Source organism: Bos javanicus, chromosome 28 (assembly GCF_032452875.1).
Source record: "Bos javanicus breed banteng chromosome 28, ARS-OSU_banteng_1.0, whole genome shotgun sequence".
Taxonomy (NCBI): domain Eukaryota; kingdom Metazoa; phylum Chordata; class Mammalia; order Artiodactyla; family Bovidae; genus Bos; species Bos javanicus.
In genome coordinates, this window is record NC_083895.1 from 39,630,533 (window position 1) to 39,656,198 (window position 25,666).

Below are 25,666 nucleotides of genomic sequence, written 5' to 3' on the forward strand. Positions count from 1 at the left end.
ATATTAGTTTGAATGATTGCCAAGTTATTAGGTTTTTTGTGTTCCCTCTTGTCTCAACCAACCTTGGATAGGGATACCAGCAATTTAAACCTACATCTTAGGTTAAATGCAGCCACTGAAATGAAAATGATTCTCAAAAAGGCTACAAGAGAAAGAGCCACAACAATAAATTTTGGAGGCAAATTTGTGTTAATGGACCAAAATAGTATCATTGGAAGCAACTGTATAGTATAACAATAATCTAAGTGTCTGAAAGAAAAGATTTAAAACTTAATATCTATTATGAATGTTGTGAATAAGGAGAACAAGTAAGAGGTTGATTCTATTCAAGCCTTTTTTTGCCAGATTTTGAATAAGGCCCTCTAGCTCTCATGATCATAAGTCTCAATCAGGGCAGAGGCTCTGAACTAACAGACCCAAACTTGAATTAGGATTGACATAAATTGTATTTTTTAAAAAGAAACGGACTGCTGACTTTTAATGATTTGGCAGTTTCTCTAGAAGCTCTTGACCTTGCTAGAAACACTGGCCCGGGTCACCTACTGACAGCCCTCTACAGAGACAGCACAGAAGCTTCAGTTTGCCACAGATGTCTCCAGATACTTTCACCTCTGTCTGTAGCTGAGCCTTCTCAGCACCTGAGTTTGTCTTATAAAGCAATTTTTTAGAAGTTTGGAGGAAAAAAAATCCTATTAGATCTTTTATAGAATTTGAAAATCAGGTAGAAATTCAGGATGTTATTTACCTTTCAATAGCATATTGATTCAGTTCAATTTTCTATGGATGGTTTATGATAAACAACTTTAATTAGTCAGCAAAGAAGTACATGTGAAAGTACTTCCATCATATTTTGTATCTTTGTAATTTTGGGGTTGCTGAAAACCACCACCTTTTCCAACTTATCTCCATATCTTCTTTTAGTTCTATGTCAGCTTAACCATTTTGCAAGAACTCTTAATAGCTTCTCTTAAGTCCATTTTGTAGAATTCATATTTTGATTCAAGATGTGGTCATTATTAACATGCTGTGGTTTATTTTGGAAGTACTTAAAAATAGAGATTTTGAACATAAAGTTATATAACCTTGACAATTTTCCTAGTTTTCATAGCCCATACCTGCCAATATACTTTTTCCCAAGGATAACACCTTAATAGTTTGTGTTTTTTCCCCATCTGCATCCTATGGGGTTGTATGCACACACAGAAACACATGTATCAACAGGTCATTTCAGCTGCTCAGTTGTGTCTGACTCTTTGTGACCCCATGGACTGCAGCACACCAGCCCTCCCTGTCCATCACCAACTCCCGGAGTTGACCCAAACTCATGTCCATTGAGTTGGTGATGCCATCCAATCATCTCATCCTCTGTCATCCCCTTCTCCTCCTGCCCTCAATCTTTCCCAGCATCAGGGTCTTTTCAAATGAGTCAGCTCTCTGCATCAGGTGGCCAAAGTATTGGAGTTTAAGCTTCAACATTAGTCCTTCCAATGGATATTCAGGACTGATTTCCTTTAGGATGGACTGGTTGGATCTCCTTGCAGTCCAAGCGACTCTCAAGAGTCTTCTCCAACACCACAGTTCAAAAGCATCAATTCTTGAGTGCTCAGCTTTTTTCACAGTCCAACTCTCACATCCATACATGACTACTGGAAAAACCATAGCCTTGACTAGACGGACCTTTGTTGGCTAAGTAATGTCTCTGCTTTTTAAAATGCTGTCTAGGCTGGTCATAACTTTCCTTCCAAGGAGTAAGCGTCTTTTGATTTCATGGCTGCAGTCACCATCTGCAGTGATTTTGTAGTCCAAAAAAATAAAGTCTGTCACTGTTTCCATTGCTCTATTTGCCATGAAGTGATGGGACGAGTTATCATGATCTTAGTTTTCTGAATATTGAGTTTAGGCCAATTTCCTCACTCTCCTCTTTCACTTTCATCAAGAGGCTCTTTAGTTCTTCACTTTCTGCCATAAGGGTGGTGTCATCTGCATATCTGAGGTTATTGATATTTCTCCCGGCAATCTTGATTCCAGCTTGTGCTTTGTCCAACCCAGCATTTCTCATGATGAACTCTGCATATAAGTTAAATAAGCAGGGTAACAATATACAGTCTTGACATACTCCTTTTCCTATTTGGAACCAGTTTGTTGTTCCATGTCCAGTTCTAACTGTTGGTTCCTGACCTGCATACAGATGTCTCAAGAGTCAGGTCAGGTGGTCTGGTATTCCCCTCTCTTTAAGAATTTTCCAGAGTTTGTGATCCACACAGTCAAAGGCTTTGGCATGTACATACAAAATCTATACATATGTAGATAGACACACAAAACTAAATATGTTCATATATAAACACATACGTACACTTAGATATATATCTATATCTGTTTACTACATTTCCGTCATTTACACAAGTGAATTCATATTATGCGTACTTCTTGTACCCTGATTTTATTCTCTTCAATGACTATATAGTATTCATTTGCGGCCATTTCTCTTGTTTCCAATTGCTTCTCTTTAGAGTCTGTTTTCTGATTTGTTATTAAAAATTGTACCAGTGACATGCTCTAGTGAGTATACAGTTAATGATGGGAGTCCCTAGAAGTAGTAGTCTCCATCTAAGAGTAGGGTGATTAAAATTTTGGAACATTTTGCCAATCTGTACCCCAGCAAGTTAGCACCAAATCTTATTTTTCTTGAATCTTTGCATTTAGGATGTACTCCTGAAATTTAACATGCCCTATCTGATTTTCCTCTCTGTACATGAGTTCAGTTATGTACCTTTTCATATATGTATTCTGCAGATATATACTTTTTATGGGAAATTCTACATTTACAAGTGAATATCTGGATTTCAAAATCTCTTCTTTGGTTATTAGCATTCAAAAAATGTCATTTCTCAACATAGTTTCCATTGGAGCTTCCAGAAAAGAAACCTGCTATTCCTTGTTGCTTGTTCAAGTGCAAGTGCCCAGGGAATGTTAAACTTGACAACTGCTGCCTGGTTGAGATGCTAAGCAATATTTCTCTAGGGGCAAAGTTTTTCTTAATGTGCCATCACTATATGGTTTCCTCTAGGCTACTGTGCCTTGTGATATCTCATCATCAAAGGTGAAACCAAGGGTTAATAACTATAAATAATGAACTGTTTGCACACATCTCTTATTAGACATGGTAAGTACCTGGTAACAAGATGAAAGGGAAACACTGGAGAGTGGTGGGCAGATACTCTAAATCATCTTTCATAATTCTCAGAAATATGAAAAACTTCTGTTGTGAACTTCACTCATTTAGCATTTATTGAAACCCTATTGTTAGTAATAGAACAACAAGTTAATTTTTTGATAAAATGTACATTGAATTAAAAAATCCTTTTATTAACTTAAATAATATTCTATATCAACTATAATAAAAATAATACTGGTGGTTTTGGCTTAAAGGCATGGTGTGCCATGGGTAAAAATTGAAATGAAAAGATAGGATTCTAATGTGGAAAACCCTGTTGAATGGACCTCATCTAATCACAAAGAGTTTTGGGAGCAAAAGGTTGAGAGCATTGTGAGAAATGGGATGAAAATGATGTCTTTATCATTCTCCTGATCAAGTGCCCAGTGGAAAAGTTACTGGTAAGTTCCAGTAACTTTTTGATACCCAGCTATAGTGTCAGAGGCCCTCCTCTCATAACGTTTCCTCCAGCTCAACTCTTTGCATGGGATTTCCCACAGTATTCAACGGCGGAAAGGCATCCTGTGACTGCATTGGAGAAAATGATGGAGTCAAGTTTTGCCAGCCCCCAGTCATTCCCAGAGGTCCCTTCTCCCGACAGAGGAAGCCAATCTGTCAAACACCACAGGTACAGGTAGCTAAATCGAGGTGGGAATGGGAGTGTTGACACAGTGTGTAATGCTGGACAGCACACACCAAGGAACAGCAACGTTTTTCAGGAGAGGTGATCACTCTTGCTTCTCCTCTAGTTGCCCATGGAGTGGGCAGCTCACAGCAGGCAAAGTGGGAGTGGGAGCTCAGGCAGCTCACAGCAGGCAAAGAGACCAGTAGGCAGCAGTGCACCTAGAAGAAGCCTAAAGGGACTTATTAACAATACCCATCAAGGCTGCAGACACAGACCAGTGAATGAAACAATTGCTATCTGAAAAATCATTAAAAACATGGTTTTTCCTAGCCTGCCTTATCACTGCAGATTTAATGACTCATTCTTCCCTAGGCAGCTGATAGCACATGTTCCAGATCTTCACACGTAGTTCTCACGGGGGAAGAATCCTGCTAAATCTTCTCTTGGTTTAATATTAGATCTTCCATTATCAGTGGAGTGGGACTTTTTTTTTTTTTACATGCTGACCATAAAATTGGCTATTTGGGGAAGAAAGCCAAAAATAAAGTTATCTTATAAAAGTTTTCAATTTTATAGCATTCTGAGGCTGAGTACATTCTCAGCATCTTCTAGTCACATACTATGTTTATACATAAGGAATCTGGAACTCCAAAAATTGAGTTTTGTTCTAAGGTGCCAACAGTTGAGACCTGCTAGAATAGACATTATGTACATCCAAAAATACATTGTCAGTCTTTGTGGAAGTTGTCCAAAGATTTAAGCTTTCTTTTCTTAGTAGGAAGTACAGTGTTAAAAAAAAAATTCTTAAATTATAAAGAGAATAAATATTTTTTTAAATGGAAAAGGTAAAAAAAAAAAAAGTTGTTTCCAGCAATGAAAGAAAAATGTTGTTGACCCTTGGTTTTCACATATCTGGGCCACATTTTGGAAATGACTATGAGAGAAAAATGCATTGTTCAAGGAAGCTAACTTCTGTCCCACCTCTGAAGGAGTCCCCCCAAAAGAGTTTACTGATGCTGGCCACATTTACTATGGGATTTTTCATGTCACTCTGGATACTAATCATTGGTACTCAATGGTGATTTTTATTCTTAATCTACATGAGTAGAGACTGAGATATTAAGGGTTTGCTAAGTTTAAAAAAAAAAAGGGTTAAATATTTTCAACACAGGATGAAATGTGTTTGGCCACTGCATAACTGCTTTAGCTACTGAGTACAACTTTTGGTTTATATCAGTAGGGGAATTTACAAATATTTCCCTATGAAAAGAGCATTTTAAGTTCACTGGACTTAATGGATGTTCTTCAATTAGGAAATTAGATACAAAATTATCAGCCTTTTAGAAGACATTTTTTTTTTTCCAAAAGCATATTTCCCTCTGCAGATTGTAATCCATGTTAAAGCGGTATTTCATCCAGTCAAATAAAATAAAGTATAATATTAAGTATTATATTATCATACATGTTTTAAAGTTGATAGGATAAAGAATGACAGCTTCTAATGTATTTGACCTGCAGATAACCCTATCCCTATTTTTGTCTGTTGATACACCCCCTCCTAAACTTGGCTTCTACTATGGCTTCTGGGAATCACTCACAGGTCAAATAAGGAACTCTCTAAGAGACCTTCTTTTTTGTTTGCTTCAATGACACTGCAGTATTTGTTGGCATGCATTGTGTCCTGATAGACCGGCAAGGGTTGATTTATAAAGTGCTTTTAGAACTTTGTAAATTATAGTTCAATATATCATAGCTTTTGTTTTGTAAAACATGCAGCAGATTTAAACGTTTTTGTGATTGATAACCTAGTCACTGATTTATACATCCTGCAAACTGCTCCATGACTTCCTGAATGCCACTGGGTTTTAAAGCTTGAATAGTGGATTGATCAATAGGTATAGAACTGTTTTTTAAGATGGGTTACTAGTTCATACCCGTAGACTCTGTTGTTGTGCCATTTTGGCTAGCTATGAATAATTCATTTCTTTTGGTGTACTGCAAATCTGACTCATTTGGATAACTCATTTATGAAACAAAAGCTATTAATTCAAAGCCATTATTTCTCATGTTTAGTCCAACACCCCCCTCTTTACTTTAAAGAAGCAATCTATTATGTCATGTCATGTTTAGTGCATTAATTTTGGCAATATAACTCATTTATAGCCGGGACATATATAGGTTTTTTAAGGTAAAATAATTCCAGGGTTTTCAGTGATTAGTATGAGCCTTTGAGTTGTCATTTTGAGCAGAGGAGTTGGGGAACTCATTGTGTTGAGCACCTACCAAGTGCCAGATTTCCTACTAAACGCTACATATTTGAGCTCTTTAATCCCCACAGCAATACTATGAAAATACCTCAACACATGCACCATGTCTAGGCGTTCCCTTTTCTGCCCTGCCTGGTGCACTAAAACGGGCAGCACCTTCTCTTGCCTTTGGACTTCTGTTGTCTCACTGCGGTGCACAGCCAAGTGAGGGAAGGGCAGGGCCAGTGAGGTCCTGGCACTCCTGCCCCTCCCTCCCTGCTTGGTGGCCTTAGCTACGGCCCTCCTCTGGGGGCCACAGCACCTGCCAGGTGGCCTCTTCTTACAACCATTTTCTCTCTTCAGTCAGGTAACTGCTCCTTCCCCCCGTCCTTTCAGTAACAAGGATGGTAACAGCCTCCCATTGTTACCAGCCCTTAAGTACAGTAGTGTCCTGTTGTGTGTTCTTCTTTTTTTCTCCCCTCAAACAGTGAACATACATTTCTAAACAGCAAAATCTTCCCAAATGATCCAATTTCTGGTGCCATTTATTTCCCTCCAGGACTCTGACTTGTATAAATACTATTCTCAGTATCATGCTGCTAGTAACATACAGACCCAATGCAGCTAATTCTAGCATCCAAGCCCAAGTGCTCTGTGAACTTCACAATTGCCACCAGACAGTGTATATAGAAACTGGAAGGCAGAGAAACGAATCGGTTATTATGCAGCTCCTTAAACTTGCTGGCTTGGTGACCCAGCTAGATGTCCCTTGTTAAGCATTTTAGGATTCAACACATTAGAAATATTATGCTGAAGAATGAAATTGTAATAGCCATGCTAGGTAAAATCTGGTATCTGCACAAACTCAGGAAGTTAGGGATAGGCTTGATAAATACGAAGTTCTAAAGTGTGGTCGCTTTCCCTAGCCAAACCCAGGAAGGTGGCTGCTAGCACTCATATGTCTGGTTCAAATCCTGACCCTAAACAACATAGGAGAGGTCTTGTATTTATTAAGTTGAAATAACAGTAATGTTGGTGGGGGGAAAAGTTACGGAACTCCATATAATGTAGTAATATGGGTAAAGTTCCTTTGGGGGAATGGTTCCTTTGGAACTTGATGGCATATTGAAATTTTGAAAATGTTTTTGCTCTGTGCATGGTTTTATTGCTATTTTCAAAGTTAAATGAGAATGTAACACAAACATTCTAAACTATCTTACAGGAATCTCAGGGAATGTTTATACAGGAACAGAGTTCTTACACTTCACATGGTAGTAGGGAAAATTCAGTGGCGTGGAAAGAGGAATAGATATGGATGGAATTAGTAACGTGGCAAATTAGTAAGTGATTCCTGTAGAGAGTCTAGTTCTTTATTTACTATAATCTATGTAGGGATCTTACCTGAGGTTATATCCCATGTATGCTATTTGCCCCTTGATAGCATCTGATAACATATGGTTATTTGGCTGTTTGGATGTATAAATCAAATGAAATATATGATCAGACATTTATTAAAAGCAAACTCAAAGGGTTAATATGGGATTATATAAAGTCACGCATGACTCTCTTTGAAAATTGTAAAACACTATATAATTTAAAGAATCTTTCATTCAATAAAAATGTTAGGAAAAGGAAACCTCAAAAGAAAAATAATTTAGGTTCTCAGGATTTATGAAAATTTGAGATTGTGGACTGGCAAAGTAAATAACATATATTTTAAGGAAACAACAGCAATTAAAATAAGGCTTGTTTGTTCTACGACTAACACCATTGACATTTTCCCCTTAAGGCTTCTTGGGTTTAGTTCTTGTCACCATTTAATAACAAGACCACTTTTATTTCTATTAGAGGCCCTGCTGGAGCATGGATGATGAGGGAGGATGGGAATCAGGAGCTGGAACATTCTTTAAGCTCCAGACGGGAATGCCAGAAACAGAGGAACTGAACATCTCTTCTTCTTAGTCTGTCCAAAGATAAAATAGATTCAGCAACTTTGGAACCCTCCTAGCCAATATCCTGCAGGCATGGATGGAACCTGGTCTAGAACTCTGAGGATCTGGGGTGCAAATACAGTGCTTGAAGAATCTGAGCAGCCACCTGTGAGGAAATGGCTATGATCAATTTGTTTGTTGGTTTTCTTTCCACCATCAGGACCCTCTCCTCTTGCTGCAGTCCAGGGCAAAGGAGTGGTATGCTCCATAGGAATGCCTTCAGAAGGACACCCCCATCACCCCGAAGTAGGCTGGGTGGACTCGTGGGACCAGCATATCAGCAACTGGAGGAATCAAAGATCCCAGACCAGGATACGATACCTTGCCAAGGGTAGGTCGTAAGAGCAATGGAATTTAGGGCGGGTGAATGCTAGAGTTTGAAATGGAGTTTTTAATGTTCCTTGGGGTTTTATTCACTGATTTACTAATTGGCTATTTATGCTTGCTTCCATCTTTGTTCCACAAAAGAATAGATAAACTATAAAGAATAGATAAAATGGAAGTAGATATTTGGGAAATGTTAGATGGAAAAGAAATGTAACATTAAGAAGTATATAGATACCTAGGCTATGTTTTAGTAAAGTTTCTAAAATAACTGGGAATGTGTCTTTGACTTTAAAAACTAGGGATTTCTTAGGAGGACAAAAGTATTCCTTCATCCTTAGGTTTGGGGGGAAAAAAAGGACTTAATTCTCTAATGACTATTGTGGAAAATACCATAAGCCGTTACCGGTAATACAGAAGTAGCATCTGCTCCATAGAGCATTTTTGAATGTGCCTCAGTCAATGCTGACAGCATATTGTCAAGGCACAACTAGCTGAACTTAGATCTCTAGTTTCACTCACAGTGCAGGGGTGGAAAACTGGGCTTGGGACTCAGTGGCTGCTGCCCATCCTTGCAGTGCAAAAAGTGCCCCTTCCTGTGAGTGGGCGTGGACCTGCGCGGGGCTCATAGAATGGTGAGTGGAGTGGAGAGTGAGTTTTAGACACCACTTACCTAACTGACGTAAGCTATCCCACCAAAGATGGCACCCTTATCAAAACTGACAAGCTGGATTACTCCTTGTTTGAATTTGAGAAAGTTTTATCATTTAAGCTTATGTTTTCTAGTCTATACATTGAACAAAATAGTACGAGACTTCCTGAGGATTGTCAGGCAGATTAAAAAGAAATTACATGTGTCAAGAGCTTGTGCCTGACACATAGTAAGCAGAGAAGGGGTACTTGTATTTATTGCCATGGGAACATTTAAAGTATTACTACTAATTTCAAGAGCAATGCAATCAGGGTTTACTTCAGAAAGTCTAAGAATCCATTCCCTCACTCAAGCCTGTTGCATCCAGTCTTCTTCTCTCTCTCTGAATAAGCCAGGCTACATTTCTTTGGTCTGGGTGATTTTTCTACCCAGTCTGTAGCAAGTTGAAAGTCAAAGCAGGTTTGAGGTCCCAGATCCTTAACTTTGTCTTTCCCTCTGAGCAGGATATACATGCAGCAGTGCCGTGTCTGACAAATCTCGGCAACAGATTTCTGTAGGACGACTAGAAGATAAATAAATAGCTTGTATCTCAATTTTGTAATTGTGAAGCAATTCCAATTGGACTGTAAAATATATCTGTACAGGTCTGGGGTGATATTTACACATTCAACATAATAGCTAAGTTGGCCAAAATACATAATACAAGTTTCAGGAAGCAGTTTGCATCTCTATTTGCCTCATGGCTGGAAAAGGGGCTTGCATTAGCCTATAGCTAATTATGTTTCGTAATTTTTTTTCTTCTTCAATCAGTAATAACATCTGTTACTTAGGTATTCCCCCCAACCCTCTCCCCACTGCCCCAGGATGAATGTTAGAGTGAGAATGAGTGAGGTGAAATCAAGCTCAGAGATGTTGTGAGTGGACAGAGAACTCAGTCCATGCTTTCTTTCCTCTGCTGGGCACTACCACGGCTATCATTCCAAATGTACCTAAGAGGCTGCTCTGTGACAGGCATAGTGTTGAACCAAAAAGGGCCCAGAGATTTCCAGGGCATGTTCAGGCACTGTTTTGCTTTTTAACTCCTGGGGGACTTAACACTTATCCTGCCTGGTGGAGATTTTGTTTTGGTTCAACCGTCATTGGGTTTGGAATATTCTCTTCAATTGGCTGGCCACATGCATTTTCCAATGTGATACGCACCCAGTGTTGATAAATGATGACTCTACGTCACTGTGTGCTCAGCACAATGAATCTCAAGGAGCAATCTCATTCTCAGTTCTTGAGAACGGCTATTTCCCACTCCTGGGGGACTGACCATCTCACCGGACTGGAAATGGAATTGGTAATAGAATTTCACAGCTAAAAGCCTTTTTCAAATCTGGCCCTTCCCTGGAGGGGGAGTGAATGAGTTTATAAGCGCCGTCAGCCATCTGCTGCCATGTGCTGCTCCTGAAGCACATGGGCACTGTCGGCTACTTAGACTGCCCGTGTATATGATGTCTCTCCTTGGCACTAACTTCAGCCCAGCTTGAACCCAGTGTCTGACTTGGAGGGAGTCAGGTGGAAAGGAGCTTCTTCAAGAGCCTTTCCCCTGGTCAATGGCTTGGTGTTGACTATGGCTAGTGGCTCACAAAGCTCTGAACTGCGTTATGTCAGGCAAATCAAACTGATGGATTCCTATACTAAACGGAAAGAGCGAGAATCACAAGAGACTGCTTCCTTCAAAGTAGAAGGGATCTGAAACATACTTATCATCCATCTCACTTAAATAGCAACTTCACAAACTTATATTCAGTTATTCTTCAGGAAGTTTAGAGATGAATGCATGAAAGATAAAAGAATTTCAATGGTGAACCCAAAGATAAGATATCCCATGTAAAAGAACCATTGAATACCAGCCTTTCTGACCCAATAAACCACGAAACCAGGAAAGGAATGTGAAGAAAAATCTCAGTCATGAATGGCAATGTATACATGTGGAATCTTTAATCGTATGGCTCCAGAGGGAAAATTAGATTCCTTCAATTTAGTCTGTTCATTCTAATGCCATATGCACCAAGAACTGGGTCCTAGACTCCTCTGGGGAAAGACATATTTCTTAGCCTGACCCTTGAATTCCTGGGAATCAAATGAAATGACTAATTGTTGAAATCTTCCCTCTTTAAAAGGAGGCTTTGTTTACATAGCTACAAAGGAAATGGCACGTGTGCTTACTTTGCTGAGGGATCATCGGAAGAAGGGCAATCCAAACTGGTACTTTACAGTCAATGAATGATGTGCTTATGGATAGAATGTGACAGTCATTGACTATGATGGAATGTAGAATTCTGACTGTCTTCTAATCAAGAATCACATCTAGAAATTTAACTTAAGCTTCTGGAGAGTAGTGTCACCTCCTACTCAAAGCCCAGTGCTAGAACACTCGCAGCAACTCTAGGAAGAAAGGGAGGACCACCAGTGTGCCTCTACTGATTCATGCAGAGGCATCACTTCAGCGAGTCCTCAGAGCAGCCCCCAGGTCAGCATTACAACCTAACAGTTTTAATTAATGAGAGAATTAAAGTGAGGCTTCCGTGTTTGTCTAAGACTCCAGAGCATATAATGGTGGTGGAAACTGAAATCTTTTCTGATCCAAAACAAAGTCACATGTCACATTTTGGAGAGTTCTAATAGTTTCAAGTACACCTTCATGTTAGGGCAGCATTTTAGATTTCAGTTGTTGCCAGCGTGTGACCCATACCTGGCTTGTGAGATGACGCAGAAGTCAACTGCAATTCCTTTCTCATCTATCAGCTGCTCTTTAGTCACTAAGTCATGTCCAACTCTTTGTGACCCCATGGACTGTAGCCTGCCAGGCTCCTCTGTCCATGGGATTTTCCATGCAAGAATACTGGAGTGGGTGGCCATTTCCTTCTCCAGAGTATCTTCCTGACTCAGGGATGGAACCCAGGTCTCCTGCATTGGCAGGAGGATTCTTTACCACTGAGCCACCCAGGGCAGCCCACAGGCATATTGGAAGACAGCTCCAAGTCTGGCTTGAATTGCCTTGGATTACTTCTTAGTCATGTCCCATTGTGGACTTGTTAAAGCGTCGGTTGACTAAATCCTATAAGATATTTACACCTTTAGCCATTTTTACAAATATGTTCAGATCCAGGTATTAAGAATTGGCATCTGTCACCACTACTTTTCATCCTGTTAGGTTCTGCTCATGGATATACTCTGATGATATCCATATGAAAGATGATTTTATCCTAATAAAATTTCTTGGCCTTGTGCCATTGGTGAATTTGACAGCAGACATTCACTACCTTCATACACATTAATGGTGCTAAGAAAAGAACACAGAAGCCTTAAAGTTGGCACCTTCCTTCTTGTTGAAATTGATTCATTGATCAGAACCTTTAGGTTCAGATTTTCAGTGATATAACACTAAGGGGAAAGGAGTAAGATCCCCTAGGGAATTTCCTTCTATGTGCCTAGTTTGTGCAGGTAAAGATTTTACATCCCAAAAAAGGCTGGGATGCACTTTGAGATGCCCACTCATTTAAGGCCTTGATAGTAACAAAATAAAACAACATAGGTTTAACTGCTTTCTCTGCTGCTTTCCAAGAGTATAATTTGGAGCAAGTCATTTGGGTATTCCTTAGTCCAGTTTTTTCATCCATTATATGGTAATAATAATAAACCACAGAGTGTTATAAATCAATAAAGTAATTAGAGGTGAAAGTGCCTTTTGAAGGCTCTGTGTGAATGGTAGCTCTTGTTGTGTTAACTAGGATATTAAGAGACTGTTTACCTTGAAGATCTGGTCATGTAGTCCTGTGTCCATTCCATCAAAATGTATTGATTGCCAACTCCATGTTGGGCACAGTGAGAGAGGATGGAACTGCAACCTAAAGCCATTCCTCATCTTTTTATGCTGTCTGGCAGAAAGACAGAGCTCTAAATTTCTCCGATCTTGTCTTTTTACAATAAAGGCTTCTATTTAGTATGCAACACACTTCATTGCAATTATTCTTTCCGTGTATAAACATGATTTTTATTTACAATATAATGTAAGACAAGGGGAATGAGATTTATTATACTAAGAGTGAATATGTTTAGATTATGCTTAAATTTTAATTTAAGGTTAAGTAAAAATAATTGAGAAATAGGATAAATACTACTGTTCATTTCTGTGAATCTACCATATCTCGGCTCCAATCTTTGGCTTTAGAGAGTTCAGAAGCAATGGATAATTCACCAGCTCTGAACAACCAAGAAGAGGGCCAGCTAGATTCTGGCATATTAAATTACTTGGAATGTCATGATGGCATTCTGGACAAGCCATCGTCACACACCCATAAACTACCTTACTTGGCTCCTGAAACCATGTGAGGAACATTACTAGCTTGATTGAGGCCCCATGGAACTTCCCGCATGTTCTTCTTGGGCAGACAGAGGAATTGTATGACTCTCATCCCATCTTTTAGGCTCTATAAACTGGCAGGAAGGGGGTTCCTATAGAACAGAGTCCATTGGAAATTGGACTAAGTCAGTGTGAAGCAGAGAAACTTAGGACTGTAGTATTTTGATGCTGAAGAGTGGGCTTCCTGACTGCCTCCACCTAGGGTGGCCACAAGGAGTCTACTGGACTAAACCAGGGCTGAGAGGGTGGTCAGGTTGATGGAGTGGAGTAATGCCATTATGGGTTTCCTGTTTGTCACTATGGAAGGGCCACACTCTTACCTGCTCAACCCCCATTTACTTTGTATTCTAGGATAGAGGTCAGGAAGACTATACCCCACCTGCCTATACAGCTGTGGTGTGTTGAAAGATCCCTGGACTTAAAGTAAGAAGATCTGGGTTTGAGTCTCAATCTGTCACTTATTTTCTGTGTGACCTTGGGCAAGTCACTTCACCTATATGAGCTTCAGTTTACTTCTCTGTTTAACTGGGAACATAGTATCCGTCTCATGGGGTTGCTGTGAGAAGTCAGTGAGATGATGCATGTGGAAAGTGCTTTGTTGACTGAATGTTGTGGGGCAGGTAACAGTATATGTTACACTTTGTTTCTTTTTCAGGTACTCAGCCAATGGTTTAACAACCCAACAAAATGCATCAATAAATATGCAACTGCCTTCAAGAGAGACAAACTCCTATTTTAATAGTTTGGAGCAAAAGGACCTGATGGGATACTCATCCCCAAGGGCCAGTTCTGTGCCCATCATCCCTTCAGTGGGTCTAGAGGAAACCTGCATGCAAATGCCAGGGATTTCTGAAGTCAAAAGCATCAAATGGTGCAAAAACTCCTACTCTGCTGATATTGTCAATGTGAGTATTCCAGTCAGCGATTGTCTTATAGCAGAACAACAAGAAGTGAAAATATTGCTAGAAACTGTCCAGGAGCAGATTCGAATTCTGACTGATGCCAGGCGGTCAGAAGACTACGAACTGGCCAGCGTAGAGACGGAGGACAGTGCGAGTGAAAACACAGCCTTTCTTCCCCTGAGTCCCACAGCCAAATCAGAACGAGAGGCACAATTTGTCTTAAGAAACGAAATACAAAGAGACCCTGCATTGACCAAGTGACTCGAGATGTAGAAATCTGTGCATTCTATGCTTTGCTCAACAGGAAAGAGAGGAGATTAAATACAAATTATTTATATGCATTAATTTAAGAGCATCTACTTAGAAGAAACCAAATAGTCTATCGCCCTCATATCATAGTGTTTTTTAACAAAATATTTTTTTAAAGGGAAAGAAACGTTTCAGGAGGGATAAAGCTTACAACTAAAGCTTTTGGGTAGAATTCTGAATACAATTTCAGTTAGTCCCAACACTGTCCTCTTTGGCTCTTAGTAGATGTGGGCAATTCAGACCCTCAGCCCCACAGTGCCAGTGGCCTCATAAAAAGTGCTGGCAATTACCCAGTTTCAAAGAGAAAAGATGTATGCTGAGGGCAGACGTGCCAGTGAGCAGGTGGCCCTTGCCATGTGGCTTGCCAATCCCAAACCCTAAATCTCTATCCACTCGACAGCCTCATCACAGGTTATGTCATGTCAACCAATGTAATGTTTTCTACTTACTTTTTGAAGAATGGCACAAAGACTCTGGAAGGAGAGGAATAGAAGATAGAGGGCATCACGGGGCACTCTTAGCCGCTCTTATGTGCCAGCTTCCTCCAAAATTTGAAGGCACAGAATCTCAGAGGGAGGTAGGAAATTACTATAGAAAAAGAGACAAAAACATCACAAATGTCGTGTCACTAAAATCATGCTACTAGAAATGTTTTTCTTTGAGATTGTTTAGGGGCTCCAAAGGAGCATTTCTCGGTGTGTGTGTGTGTGTGTGTGTGTGTGTGTGTGTACCTGCTCACTCGAGCACCGGTATGCCGTATGCACATATGTTCATTTTGCATATGTGTGTGCATGTGTGTGTGTATTCAGCTTGCTAAAAATTTGTTCTGAAACATCAGGGAATCTAATATTCAGAAGAAAAAAAAAAATTCCCTCGTAGATCTGTTCACTTTAAATTTTTTCCATTAAGTAGAAAGTTCAGTTAGTAAATCAAGGTCACTTGCATGGTGGGGTCCTACAAAACTCTTGACAATGTCTAGACCATTTTCTGATGTGAATCTTTTTGAGAGGAACAACTATTGGCTCATTAATGATATCAGTATTACAAGGAAAGTTGGGGATGGGTACTTATCCTGAGTCATGCGTACTTAAATTATTTATACAAGCCAATGATCAAATTGATGGTTACCCTTTGCTTTCTCATCATCCTCATTACTATTTATTTTATAGAGAGTCTACCATGTGTGGACCGAGACATTGGCTTCTGTGGTTAATATGGAAAGAATAAATTGTTGAAGTCACAAAGCCCAGCCTATTCAGTTCAAAGGAAGTCCCCCAAAGAACAGTAAATTGTGCTGTATGTTCATTTGGAATAAAGCAATATTTTTACCACTGCTAAGGTGAACTGAAACTTCTCCTGAAGATTTGTCTGTTTTATTTACCCTTCTTTTCATGGGGCAATCAAGGAAATTAGTGTTCACATAACCAGTCTTTTTCCAATTATCGGTGGTGTTGAGTTGTTATGTTTACACTGTTTTAAATAAAAAGGCACAGTATTTGAAAGTACATAAAAGATTTCTTTTACTGAAGTTTGGGAAAACTTTGATTAAAATTTCTCTATGGAAGATGCACATTCCCTTGAAAAGGAATGTAACTCTTTCTGAATCAAATATTGAAGATATACAATTCTTATTTAAGATTAAGCTGTTTCTCTGCAAATTGCTCTTTGAGAATATTCTTTGATAATAGACATAATGTCATACAGGGAAAATAAAGAACATTGTGTTCTTAACACTGTTTACTGGAAACTCAAGTCTCAAATGTTGAAAACATTTTGGTAGAAACACATTTTATATTTAACAAAATGCTTTGTGGTAGTCATTGTTTATTTTGAAAATAGAGGTAATACTGTTAGACTCAAAAGATTATTATACATTTTTAATATCTCAATTATCTAACTTCTCATTTAGAAGTATCATCTTTGGGGAAATTTTGAGAAAGATGGTCTTAATTAACAGGTATATTAAAACCCCATAATTTGCATACCCAATGTATTATATTTAAATTTTTCACAATTATCAAACTCATTGGAAGTCTTCTCAAGTCTGTTGAAGTCAAGCTTGTCTTGGGTTTTTCACTAAAATGTTACCTGTTGCATATCTAAATGAATTCATACAGAATCTACCTAATTAGGAGGTTGTATGTTCTGTATGAAGTTAATATATCATTTACTCTAAGAAGATCAAAGGTTGTCAATCAAACTTAAGTCCTGATCCAACCCTTATTTAGTTAAAGTAGAACCATGTATTCTGTGATTATAAATAGCCTTGTGCGTTCTAAAGGGTATGAACATCAGGCATGTCCACCAGCAGCCCGATGTAAAGTTTAGAGATACAGTTATATCGAAATTGAGAGTGGAGACAGAAACCCTCCAGTAAGAGCAATTATTAAATGACCACTGAAGGTGACCATTATCTCCTTTTGGAATATGAAATTCTCCAATGAAAAGCTTTCAGACTCAAAAAGCACCTCTTTGGGCACCAGCAGACAAGTGCTGATAAGCATCAAGATTCTCAAAGCTGATCTAATGTGGCCAACATCTGGAGACGTCGGTACCCTGTCTTTCAAGCTCACATGCCTACACAGAAGTGTCTATTTCTACAAGACACTTTTGACTTTGCTTCATTTTCCCTGTATTTGTTATGAGGGTAGATATTTGGAGATTTGGTAATTGAGTAAGTTGCAATTCATTATTTATTGGAGAATGAATGTTACTCATTATTTTTTCACTCTGAATCATTTCCTGTCTTATTTTATATAAAGTGTATGTTATTCTGATTTGCCAGTGACTTCTATACAATGCTGTTGTTTAAAATATATGAACAATTTTTGCTAATGAGAAATAGTGGAAATTATGTTGGAGAATTGGCATCTAAATTTTCTCTAGTTTTGTTGTATACATTAAGTGTTCTATGGTTTACACTCTTGTCCAATATCTACCTTGCTATGGGTGAAGGACTAAATATTTGTAGATGGATAAAATCCCCAATGATTTACATTATCTCCAAGTATCAATAGCCAAGTCCTCTAGAGGAGAAATGGTGCAGTTTTTCAGGACTCCACAATTAACTTGTTTGATCATAACATAACAGACCTACCAAACAGAGAACAGAAGGGCCAGGCAGATTTCCAGAGAATGAGCACTGGCTTCTGGACTAACTGACAGGTACGACTTGAGTGGGGCTTCTAAGGCTATCAGCAACTAGCTGTCCACCAGAATACACTTGATGTATGCAGCAGTCACTCACACTTACCTTGCAGTATGGTGCTACAGGAAACCATGACTCCCTGAGTGAGGGGGCGGAAATGGTGATTCCTCTAATTCCAACCCTGTAAACCAGAAAATATTTCCCTTAGACAAGTGCTATGAAACATTTCCCAACTGAGTACATAATATACCTAGGAACACAGCAGGAGGGGTGGGGTTTTTATTTTAGCTTTTGGTATCCAGGAAACATTTTATATATAAAGAGTACTTTTTAAATTATTATTCAATTGTATAGATTCAGTACAGTGTTATTAAATGATGGCATGTCTAGACTATGTCTGTATTTTGGTCTACACAAATTCAGTCTTCATCCAAGAAAGACCAGCACAACGTTTCTGGGCTGTTCTCGATTTTAAATGCATCCCAATGTCATGGGAAATGAGGCCTTTAAATAAGCTTTATCTCTTTCTTTTATTTTTTCTTTCCCTTTTAAAGAAATAGCGAGGGTAAAAGAAGAAATTCACTCCTTAAGATCAACATTGTTCTCTCATAATAATCTGTTCCCTACTGTGACTACACACATACACGGATAAGCATATATGTATGTATAAAACATACATGTGTTACATTTAGGTGTTTGATTATTTTGGTAGCTTTATTATTTTTGTTTCATTGACAAACATTAAAGTGATTGCCTCATGGAATGCCAATGAAATAAAAACCTTTAGAAATCAGCCAACTTGGCAATGTTTAGGTAACACAGGCATTTTCTAGTTCTTCCTCTTAGGTAAGCAGAAATTTCCTTGAGTTGGAAAAAATTCAGAAGACCATGGAGGAAAATGTCTGCTAGATTATCTCTTAGAAATGAAGAATAAACTATGGGTATATATGATTATTCTCCCTATAATGTATAAGCTCAAATATATTTTTTATAATGTTAACTATTTAGTTCCGTCAAAGGTGCCTAAACAGGCATCTCTGATGTGTAGTACCCACAGTATCTAGTGAAGAGTTGTGGTGAGGGCAGAGTGATTGTGGGGAAGCTACGTGTTAATGCTGATTACCCAGTGAAGACACTAGTAGAGATGACCAGACCGAGACATACTTGGCTGCTAGTACTTTAATAACTTAGTCATAAAAACCTGTATTGACTGCACGTGTATTGTTGCCTATGAAAGAATTAATGGTGTGATAACAAATAATTCTTACTGTTGAAAATGAATTAGAAAATCTTTATGTTGGAAGATGACATTGCGAAAGCTTCTACTTTATGTATACATAATAGTAGCTCCATGATCCCATCTTCAAATGAGAAGGATGATCTAGCTCATCTTTAATTTCCAACTGGTTGGAATGTTAGGCAGTCATTCCAACTCAGACATTATGTTATTTGTCTTCTAGTAAGCCTGGTAGGCTGCAGTCCATGGTGTCGCTAAGAGTCGGACACTACTGAGCGACTTCACTTTCACCCTTCACTTTCCCGCATTGGAGAAGGAAATGGCAACCGACTCCAGTGTTCTTGCCTGGAAAATCCCAGGGATGGCGGAGCCTGGCAGGCTGCCGTCTATGGGGTCACACAGAGTCGGACACGACTGAAGTGACTTAGCAGCAGCAGCAGCAACACAACCCTTATCATTTTAGCCATCTGGATTGGGAAGATCCCCTGGAAAAGGGAACAGCTACCCACTCCAGTATTCTGGCCTGGAGAACTCTGTGGACTGTACAGTCCATAGGGTCACAAGGAGTTGGACACGCCTGAGCGACTTTCACAGCACCACTCTTTGGAGAGATCATGGCTCTAAGACTCCAAAATTATTGGAATCGTATATTGACTTGTAAATAAGACATTTACAATGTTCCATTTAATTTCCATAGAGAAATAGAATCTCTTGTGGTTGTTTTTAAAGTAATTTGTGTATGCCAAGTAATAAAGAAGGGATGGCCAAGTGAAAGTTGCTCAGTCATGACTTTCAAAGCCTGAACATCAAATTTGCCCCAGATTTTAAGAAGTCCGAATTTGCTGCAGATTTTTTTAAAAGAAACTGTAAGCTGTGAACCTTTATTGAAGCCAGAGCAAAGGGTTCTACAAAGAAAGCATGAGACCTTGAAGCTGTTCTCCTCTCACAGAAGCCATAACACACACTCATTGGATACACAAGGTATTTGCTGATATTTTTAATTATTTGCATCTCAAACTTCTTAACATAAACTCTCCAATTAATAGTGAATAAATTCTCTTGAGAATTTCATAGAATTTATGTTCACATTATAGTTGGAAATAATCCTGTCTTTGGGGGACACAATAGAACATAAAAATGCAGAGTTTACACACATAATGTTGGTTGTAGTCACTGTTCGTGAAAAATCAGTCTCTATTTCCTCTTCCAACCTGAGTAGCATCAATTTTTCCATCTATAATTGTATCTTTTCATTGAGATCTCAACATCTGAATTCCTAAGTATTTTATAAAACAATACAGAATTTTGAAAACTTGAAACAAAAAAATATATATCTCTTTAAACTCTGTTGGTTTTTAAAGTTATATGGATTCAATGTAGTTGTTTACAAAATTGAAAAAGAAGGGGGAAAGTCCAGCATTTTTTAACTTGTTTTTTAATGTATTTAGAGTTCTGCTAAACTCCTCACATAGCCTTGGAACATTTTACATTGATAATTTTCTTTCTGAAATAAATGTAAGGGCTTAAATCATCACACATACACAGCACAGTACACATAGTGTGTTAAAACTCAATTTTGTACCCCTTTCCTTAGATTTTTTCATTCATAAGTCACCCAAGTATGTGAAACTACAAACTCCTTGGACAGGGAAGACCTTGAACTCAGATGTCTTTTCAAGGAAATACTTACAGCAAGAAAACAGTGATTAACTTTTAAGTTTTGTTCTATACAATCTGCTTTTGAATTTTGTCTTTACCAATAAAAGTCTAGAGAATAGACACATTTGTTCAAGCTGAAAGAAATAAGAGCATGGAAAACTTACCTTATAATCACTATACATTTTCCAGTAGCCAATGTATATATTTTAAAGGTAATTAAAAGGAAATTACTTGGCTCTTTGTTTTTCAAGGATATGGTTGAATACATTAAATCTAAATTAAAAATGAATTCCCTTTTTAATATTTGACCGATCATATTTTAAAGAATGAAAGTCACACAGAGAATACATGCAAAATGTTTAGCAGAATATTTTTAGTTGTTTAAAATAAATTTACCAAAACTGATCTTTTTTGTGCCTGTGCTAATAATTTTGTTTCAAGGAGCACATATGTATGTGTCTCCTTTGACTTTTTCCAAGAAAACATTTCCGAATTATGCCCACCACTGTGTGGGATATGAAGGCTGTGGGAAATAATACAAGCTGTATGTCCCTTGACATCCTAGTAAAGTTCCATTTTACATGCACTTTGTTTCCAGGGAGATAAATCATACTGCTTATTAAAAATGAAGACATGAATTTAGTAGTCAATTTAATAATAATCTTTGACTTCACATAAGTTTTCATCTGTGCAGGAAATCTTTGACTACCATTTCCCTGTTGTCCCTTTTCAACAGCCTTTGATGATGCTGGACACTTAGATTCCCTTAGGTTAGATTCTTACTGCATGTTCCTCTTATCTCACTTCTCTTTTATTAAACAGGGAATTTTTCAGCTAAATGAGACTGTTGTGATTTTGTAGAAAAAATACAGCTTTGTTCTTTTGAGTTGTGTTACTAGGGGGAATAAACTAGGAACATTTTAAATGTGATAATAAGGTTCATGACTTTAACAAATATCTTTTCATATACAGACATACCCAGGGTCCTTTAATTTTCCTAATATTGTTAACAAAATTTTCAACCTACTTGTTTTTACAGCAGTATTTTCCATTTTTTTAAGGGAGAAAGACAAAATCAGCCATTCCATAAAAGAAGAGAACAATAAGTGAAACCAAATAATCATGCTTTAAACAACTGACCAAGATAGAAACCAGTAACAATATTTGTAAAGGTTTCAAATAAAATACTGAGTAAAAATAAAATCTAAGGTTAAAATAATGCAGAGGAATATTGGTTAAATAGTTTGCATCAAAAGGTTTTTTCATAATTCTCCATAAATATACTCTTCTTTGCATAATAATATTTAATGTTTTAGAACTTTTCTTGGGCATTAATTATACCCATTTAGTATATTCCCTTGTGGCTCAGATGGTAAAGAATCTGCCTGCAATGTGGGAGACTGGGGTTCAATCCCTGGGTTGAGAAGATCCCCTGGAGAAGGAAATGGCAACCCACTCCAATATTCTTGCCTGGAGAATCCCATGGACAGAGGAGCCTGCTGGGCTACTGTCAATGGGGGGCTACAATCTATGGGGTCGCAAAGAGTTGGACACAACTAAGTGACTAACACTTTCACTTTTAGTATATTTAAATGCGCATATAAGCTGAAAGTCCAGTACTTTGGCCACCTCATGCAAAGAGTTGACTCATTGGAAAAGACTCTGATGTTGGGAGGGATTAGGGGCAGGAGGAGAAGGGGACGACAGAGGATGAGATTGCTGGATGGCATCACTGACTCGATGTACATGAGTCTGAGTGAACTCTGGGAGTTGGTGATGGACAGGGAGGCCTGGCGTGCTGCGATTCATGGGGTCGCAAAGAGTCGGACACGACTGAGTGACTGATCTGATCTGATCCTTAAATGTGAACATTTAAAAATACTGAATGTCCACTTTGCTATTTCTTCTAACTTAACACAAAGCTTATGAAAATTTGCCACAGATCAGATGGAAATTAAATGGGCAGAATTATAAAAAGGAGTTGTTATCTATTAACCTCTCCTTATTTTCCATGAACACCCATTGTCACCTTTCACTGCATGCTCCCACTTTTTAAGGTAAACACAGAAGAAGCCACTGAATCAGATACAGAGGCAGATGCAGACATTTTGAAAATTAAAATGTCTGATGCAGATGTAAAGAGTTGTGGTCTTCCTTGGATCCAAATAAAGCTGAAAAGTACTGTATAGCACAGAGTATGAGAAATGGCAAATTATTTTTATTTTTAAAAAAGTAATTTGTCCTGCAGTGTCCATGCATTCCAGCTTAAAAAAAAACAACAAAAACTGAATAAGCATCACTGGGTGTCTTTTCATCAGTTAAATAGAAGAGCCAGACACATGATCCCACAAACTTTTATACAACAGAAAGATTTAACTAATAAATTTCTCTTTGCTTTTCTTACTTTAAAAAATAATGTTACTGAATTTGTGAAAAATAAGGAAATAATATAGCATGGATTCAACTATGCTAAGACCAAAATTAGTAGTGTCTTTACATATTTTCTTCTCATTTTCTGTATATATATATATATGCATATTTCACAGATTTATTTTCCTACTATGGTTTATTATAACTTAAAAATAGTAATATCATACTGAACCATGGTAATTCATTGTAAACATTTAAAGCCTACAGGAATTTTAATTTGTTCTATTAGGACTTATTTAGATATTCTGTTATACTATTTGATATTTAAATTGCTCCATTCATTCACTACCATAAGTAATTCTACAATTAATATTAAAATATATATTATACTTCCTTTCTTTTGGAAGTAAACTGTAGGTCCATAACAAGTGCCATAGGTCTATATATACTCATAATTGTAAGTAATGCTTATCCATAGGTTAGTATGTGCATTTTTTCGTAGGGGAAGGCAGTTTACAACTAAAAATTTTGTAAGACTAGTAAGGATATATTTGTGAACTTGACTGGTTAAGAATAATTTTTTTGGTTACACATTATAAGAAATTGTATGGCTAGGTCAATAAGCATGACTTTTTCTTTTCCTGTTTTTTTCCTTTTATTTTTTCAGAGCAGCTTTTGGTTCATAGTAAAACTGAGATGAAGGTACAGAGATTTCCCATATACCTCCTGTCCCCGCAAATTCAAAGCCTTTCCCCTCATCAACCACCAGAGCAGTACATTGCTTACAACAGAAGAACCTACATGCACACATCACAGTCACACAGTCTTCATGGTTTATATCATGGTTCACTCTTGGTATTGTACATTCTATGGGCTTCAACAAACATATAATGACATATATTCACTATCTGGCTCAGTGGGTAAAGAATCTGCCTGAAATGCAGGAGACACAGGAGACAAGGGTTTGGTCCCTAGGTCAGGAAGATCACCTAGAAAAGAAAATGACAACCTACTCCAGTATTCTTGCCTGAAAAATCCCATGGACTGAAGATCCCAGTGGGCTACAGTCCAAAGGATGGCAAAAAGTCAGACACACACATTCACTATCATCATGTTTATTAAACAGAGGATTTCACTGAAAATCCTCTGTTCTATACCTATTCATTCCTCCCTCGTCTCCCACTCCTAAGCAACCACTGATGTTTATACTATCACCATGGTTCTACCTTTTAGTATGGCCACTTTGAAAATTTATTTTAGACATTACTCAGTTGATTCCTGGAAGTGGTTATTATTGGGTTGGCCAAAATGTAAGATGGAACAAACAGAAAACCCCAATGAACTTTTTGGCCAACCCAATACATACAGTTTTAACATCACTTGAATTTTTATTTTCTTATTTGACCTATCAATATAATTGTAATTGGTTTAGATCTGATAAGAAATGAATCATTTTAATGAAGTTGAATTTTAACTTTTGATTAGAAAAATTGTTACATGCTCACACATAAAATATATAAGAAGAAAGAAACACCACAGGAGGTAGCCGCTATTAATATTTGATTATATTTCCTTCCAGTATTTTTAATCGAATATATACATTCCATATGTGATTTTAAAAGCTGAAGGCATCTAATATTTAAAGTATTTTGTCCTGATTTATTGATTTCACATATGGTCTCTAATAACTTCCTCAGTTTGTAAAGTATCTTTACACATGACATTTTTAATGGTTATACAAGCCATTCTATGGATGAAACACATTCATATTTTCAAAAAGATTTTTAAATATTTATCATATATATATTATTTAATTGAGTTTCAAATGTTTACCTACCTTTGACTTTTGCCAGTGTTTCAATATTATACATACTCATATATGCATTAACAACTTTTTGGTATTAGCATATTTCTATGTATAGATAGAGATACTGAGTTCTCTCACAGAATTAGTTCTATTTTTTGTAGCAGCCTCCTTGGTGGATTTTAACTATCAAAATCATAATATTTTGCTAATATAAACAGCTGGATAAAAAGACATAAGCCCTAGAGAAAACTCTATATATGTGACTATATTCATATCTCTCAATCCACACTCAAAAAAGTGAGTGTTAATGGAGATGACTTAAAAACTGCCATCAGCTTTGGGACCTGGGAGGAGTGACATAAAATAAAAGCACACCATTATAAAGAATTGAGAATATACCAGGCACTAGGTTTCTTACATATGTTAAGTTATTTAGTCTTCATAATAACCCTGTGAAGTAGATATGAGTATGTATGAGTATGATCCCCATTTTAAAGATGAGGAAACAAAGGCACAGAGATGTTAAGAAACTTACCCAAGGGTTCCCAGATAACAAATTATACAGGGCTGGATTTCAAACCAGGGTTCTTAAAGAGTTACCTTTTATTTCCTAAACTTCTATCATAATATTCCTTGAAGAGTTTCTGATAATCATAGTCCAAGTGTCCAGGATAGGGTAGACTCTCCAAGCCTAAGTGAGGATGATCCTGACTCTCATTCACCAACCCAGATGGGCTATCACTAGTGCTAAAAATGAGGACAAAGCGTAGA

The 25,666-nt window shown here is 37.7% G+C and overlaps 1 protein-coding gene and 1 long non-coding RNA gene across 9 annotated transcripts in view; one reads left to right on the plus strand and one right to left on the minus strand.

Annotated features, from left to right (window-relative positions):
- The window catches only part of NRG3 (neuregulin 3), a 1,226,542-nt gene extending 1,210,518 nt beyond the window's left edge, over positions 1-16,024 (plus strand). For 2 of the 6 annotated variants that reach the window (XM_061405513.1, XM_061405514.1), the window contains exons 7-10: positions 3,715-3,848; positions 8,237-8,407; positions 13,815-13,886; positions 14,119-16,024. In XM_061405513.1, coding sequence (XP_061261497.1) covers positions 3,715-3,848; positions 8,237-8,407; positions 13,815-13,886; positions 14,119-14,626 — 885 coding nt within the window. In that variant the 3' untranslated portion in view covers positions 14,627-16,024. The remainder of the gene's footprint in view (positions 1-3,714; positions 3,849-8,236; positions 8,408-13,814; positions 13,887-14,118) is intronic. The other 4 variants (XM_061405518.1, XM_061405519.1, XM_061405516.1 and 1 more) reach the window with 3 other exon arrangements.
- Positions 9,201-25,666, minus strand: part of LOC133240529 (uncharacterized) — a 597,238-nt gene continuing 580,772 nt past the window's right edge. Inside the window, exons 4-7 of one of the 3 annotated variants that reach the window (XR_009734250.1) lie at positions 17,928-18,003; positions 15,124-15,262; positions 12,852-12,978; positions 9,201-9,614 (exon numbers count right to left, since the gene is read on the minus strand). This is a non-coding gene — a long non-coding RNA (uncharacterized LOC133240529). The remainder of the gene's footprint in view (positions 9,615-12,851; positions 12,979-15,123; positions 15,263-17,927; positions 18,004-25,666) is intronic. The other 2 variants (XR_009734248.1, XR_009734249.1) reach the window with 2 other exon arrangements.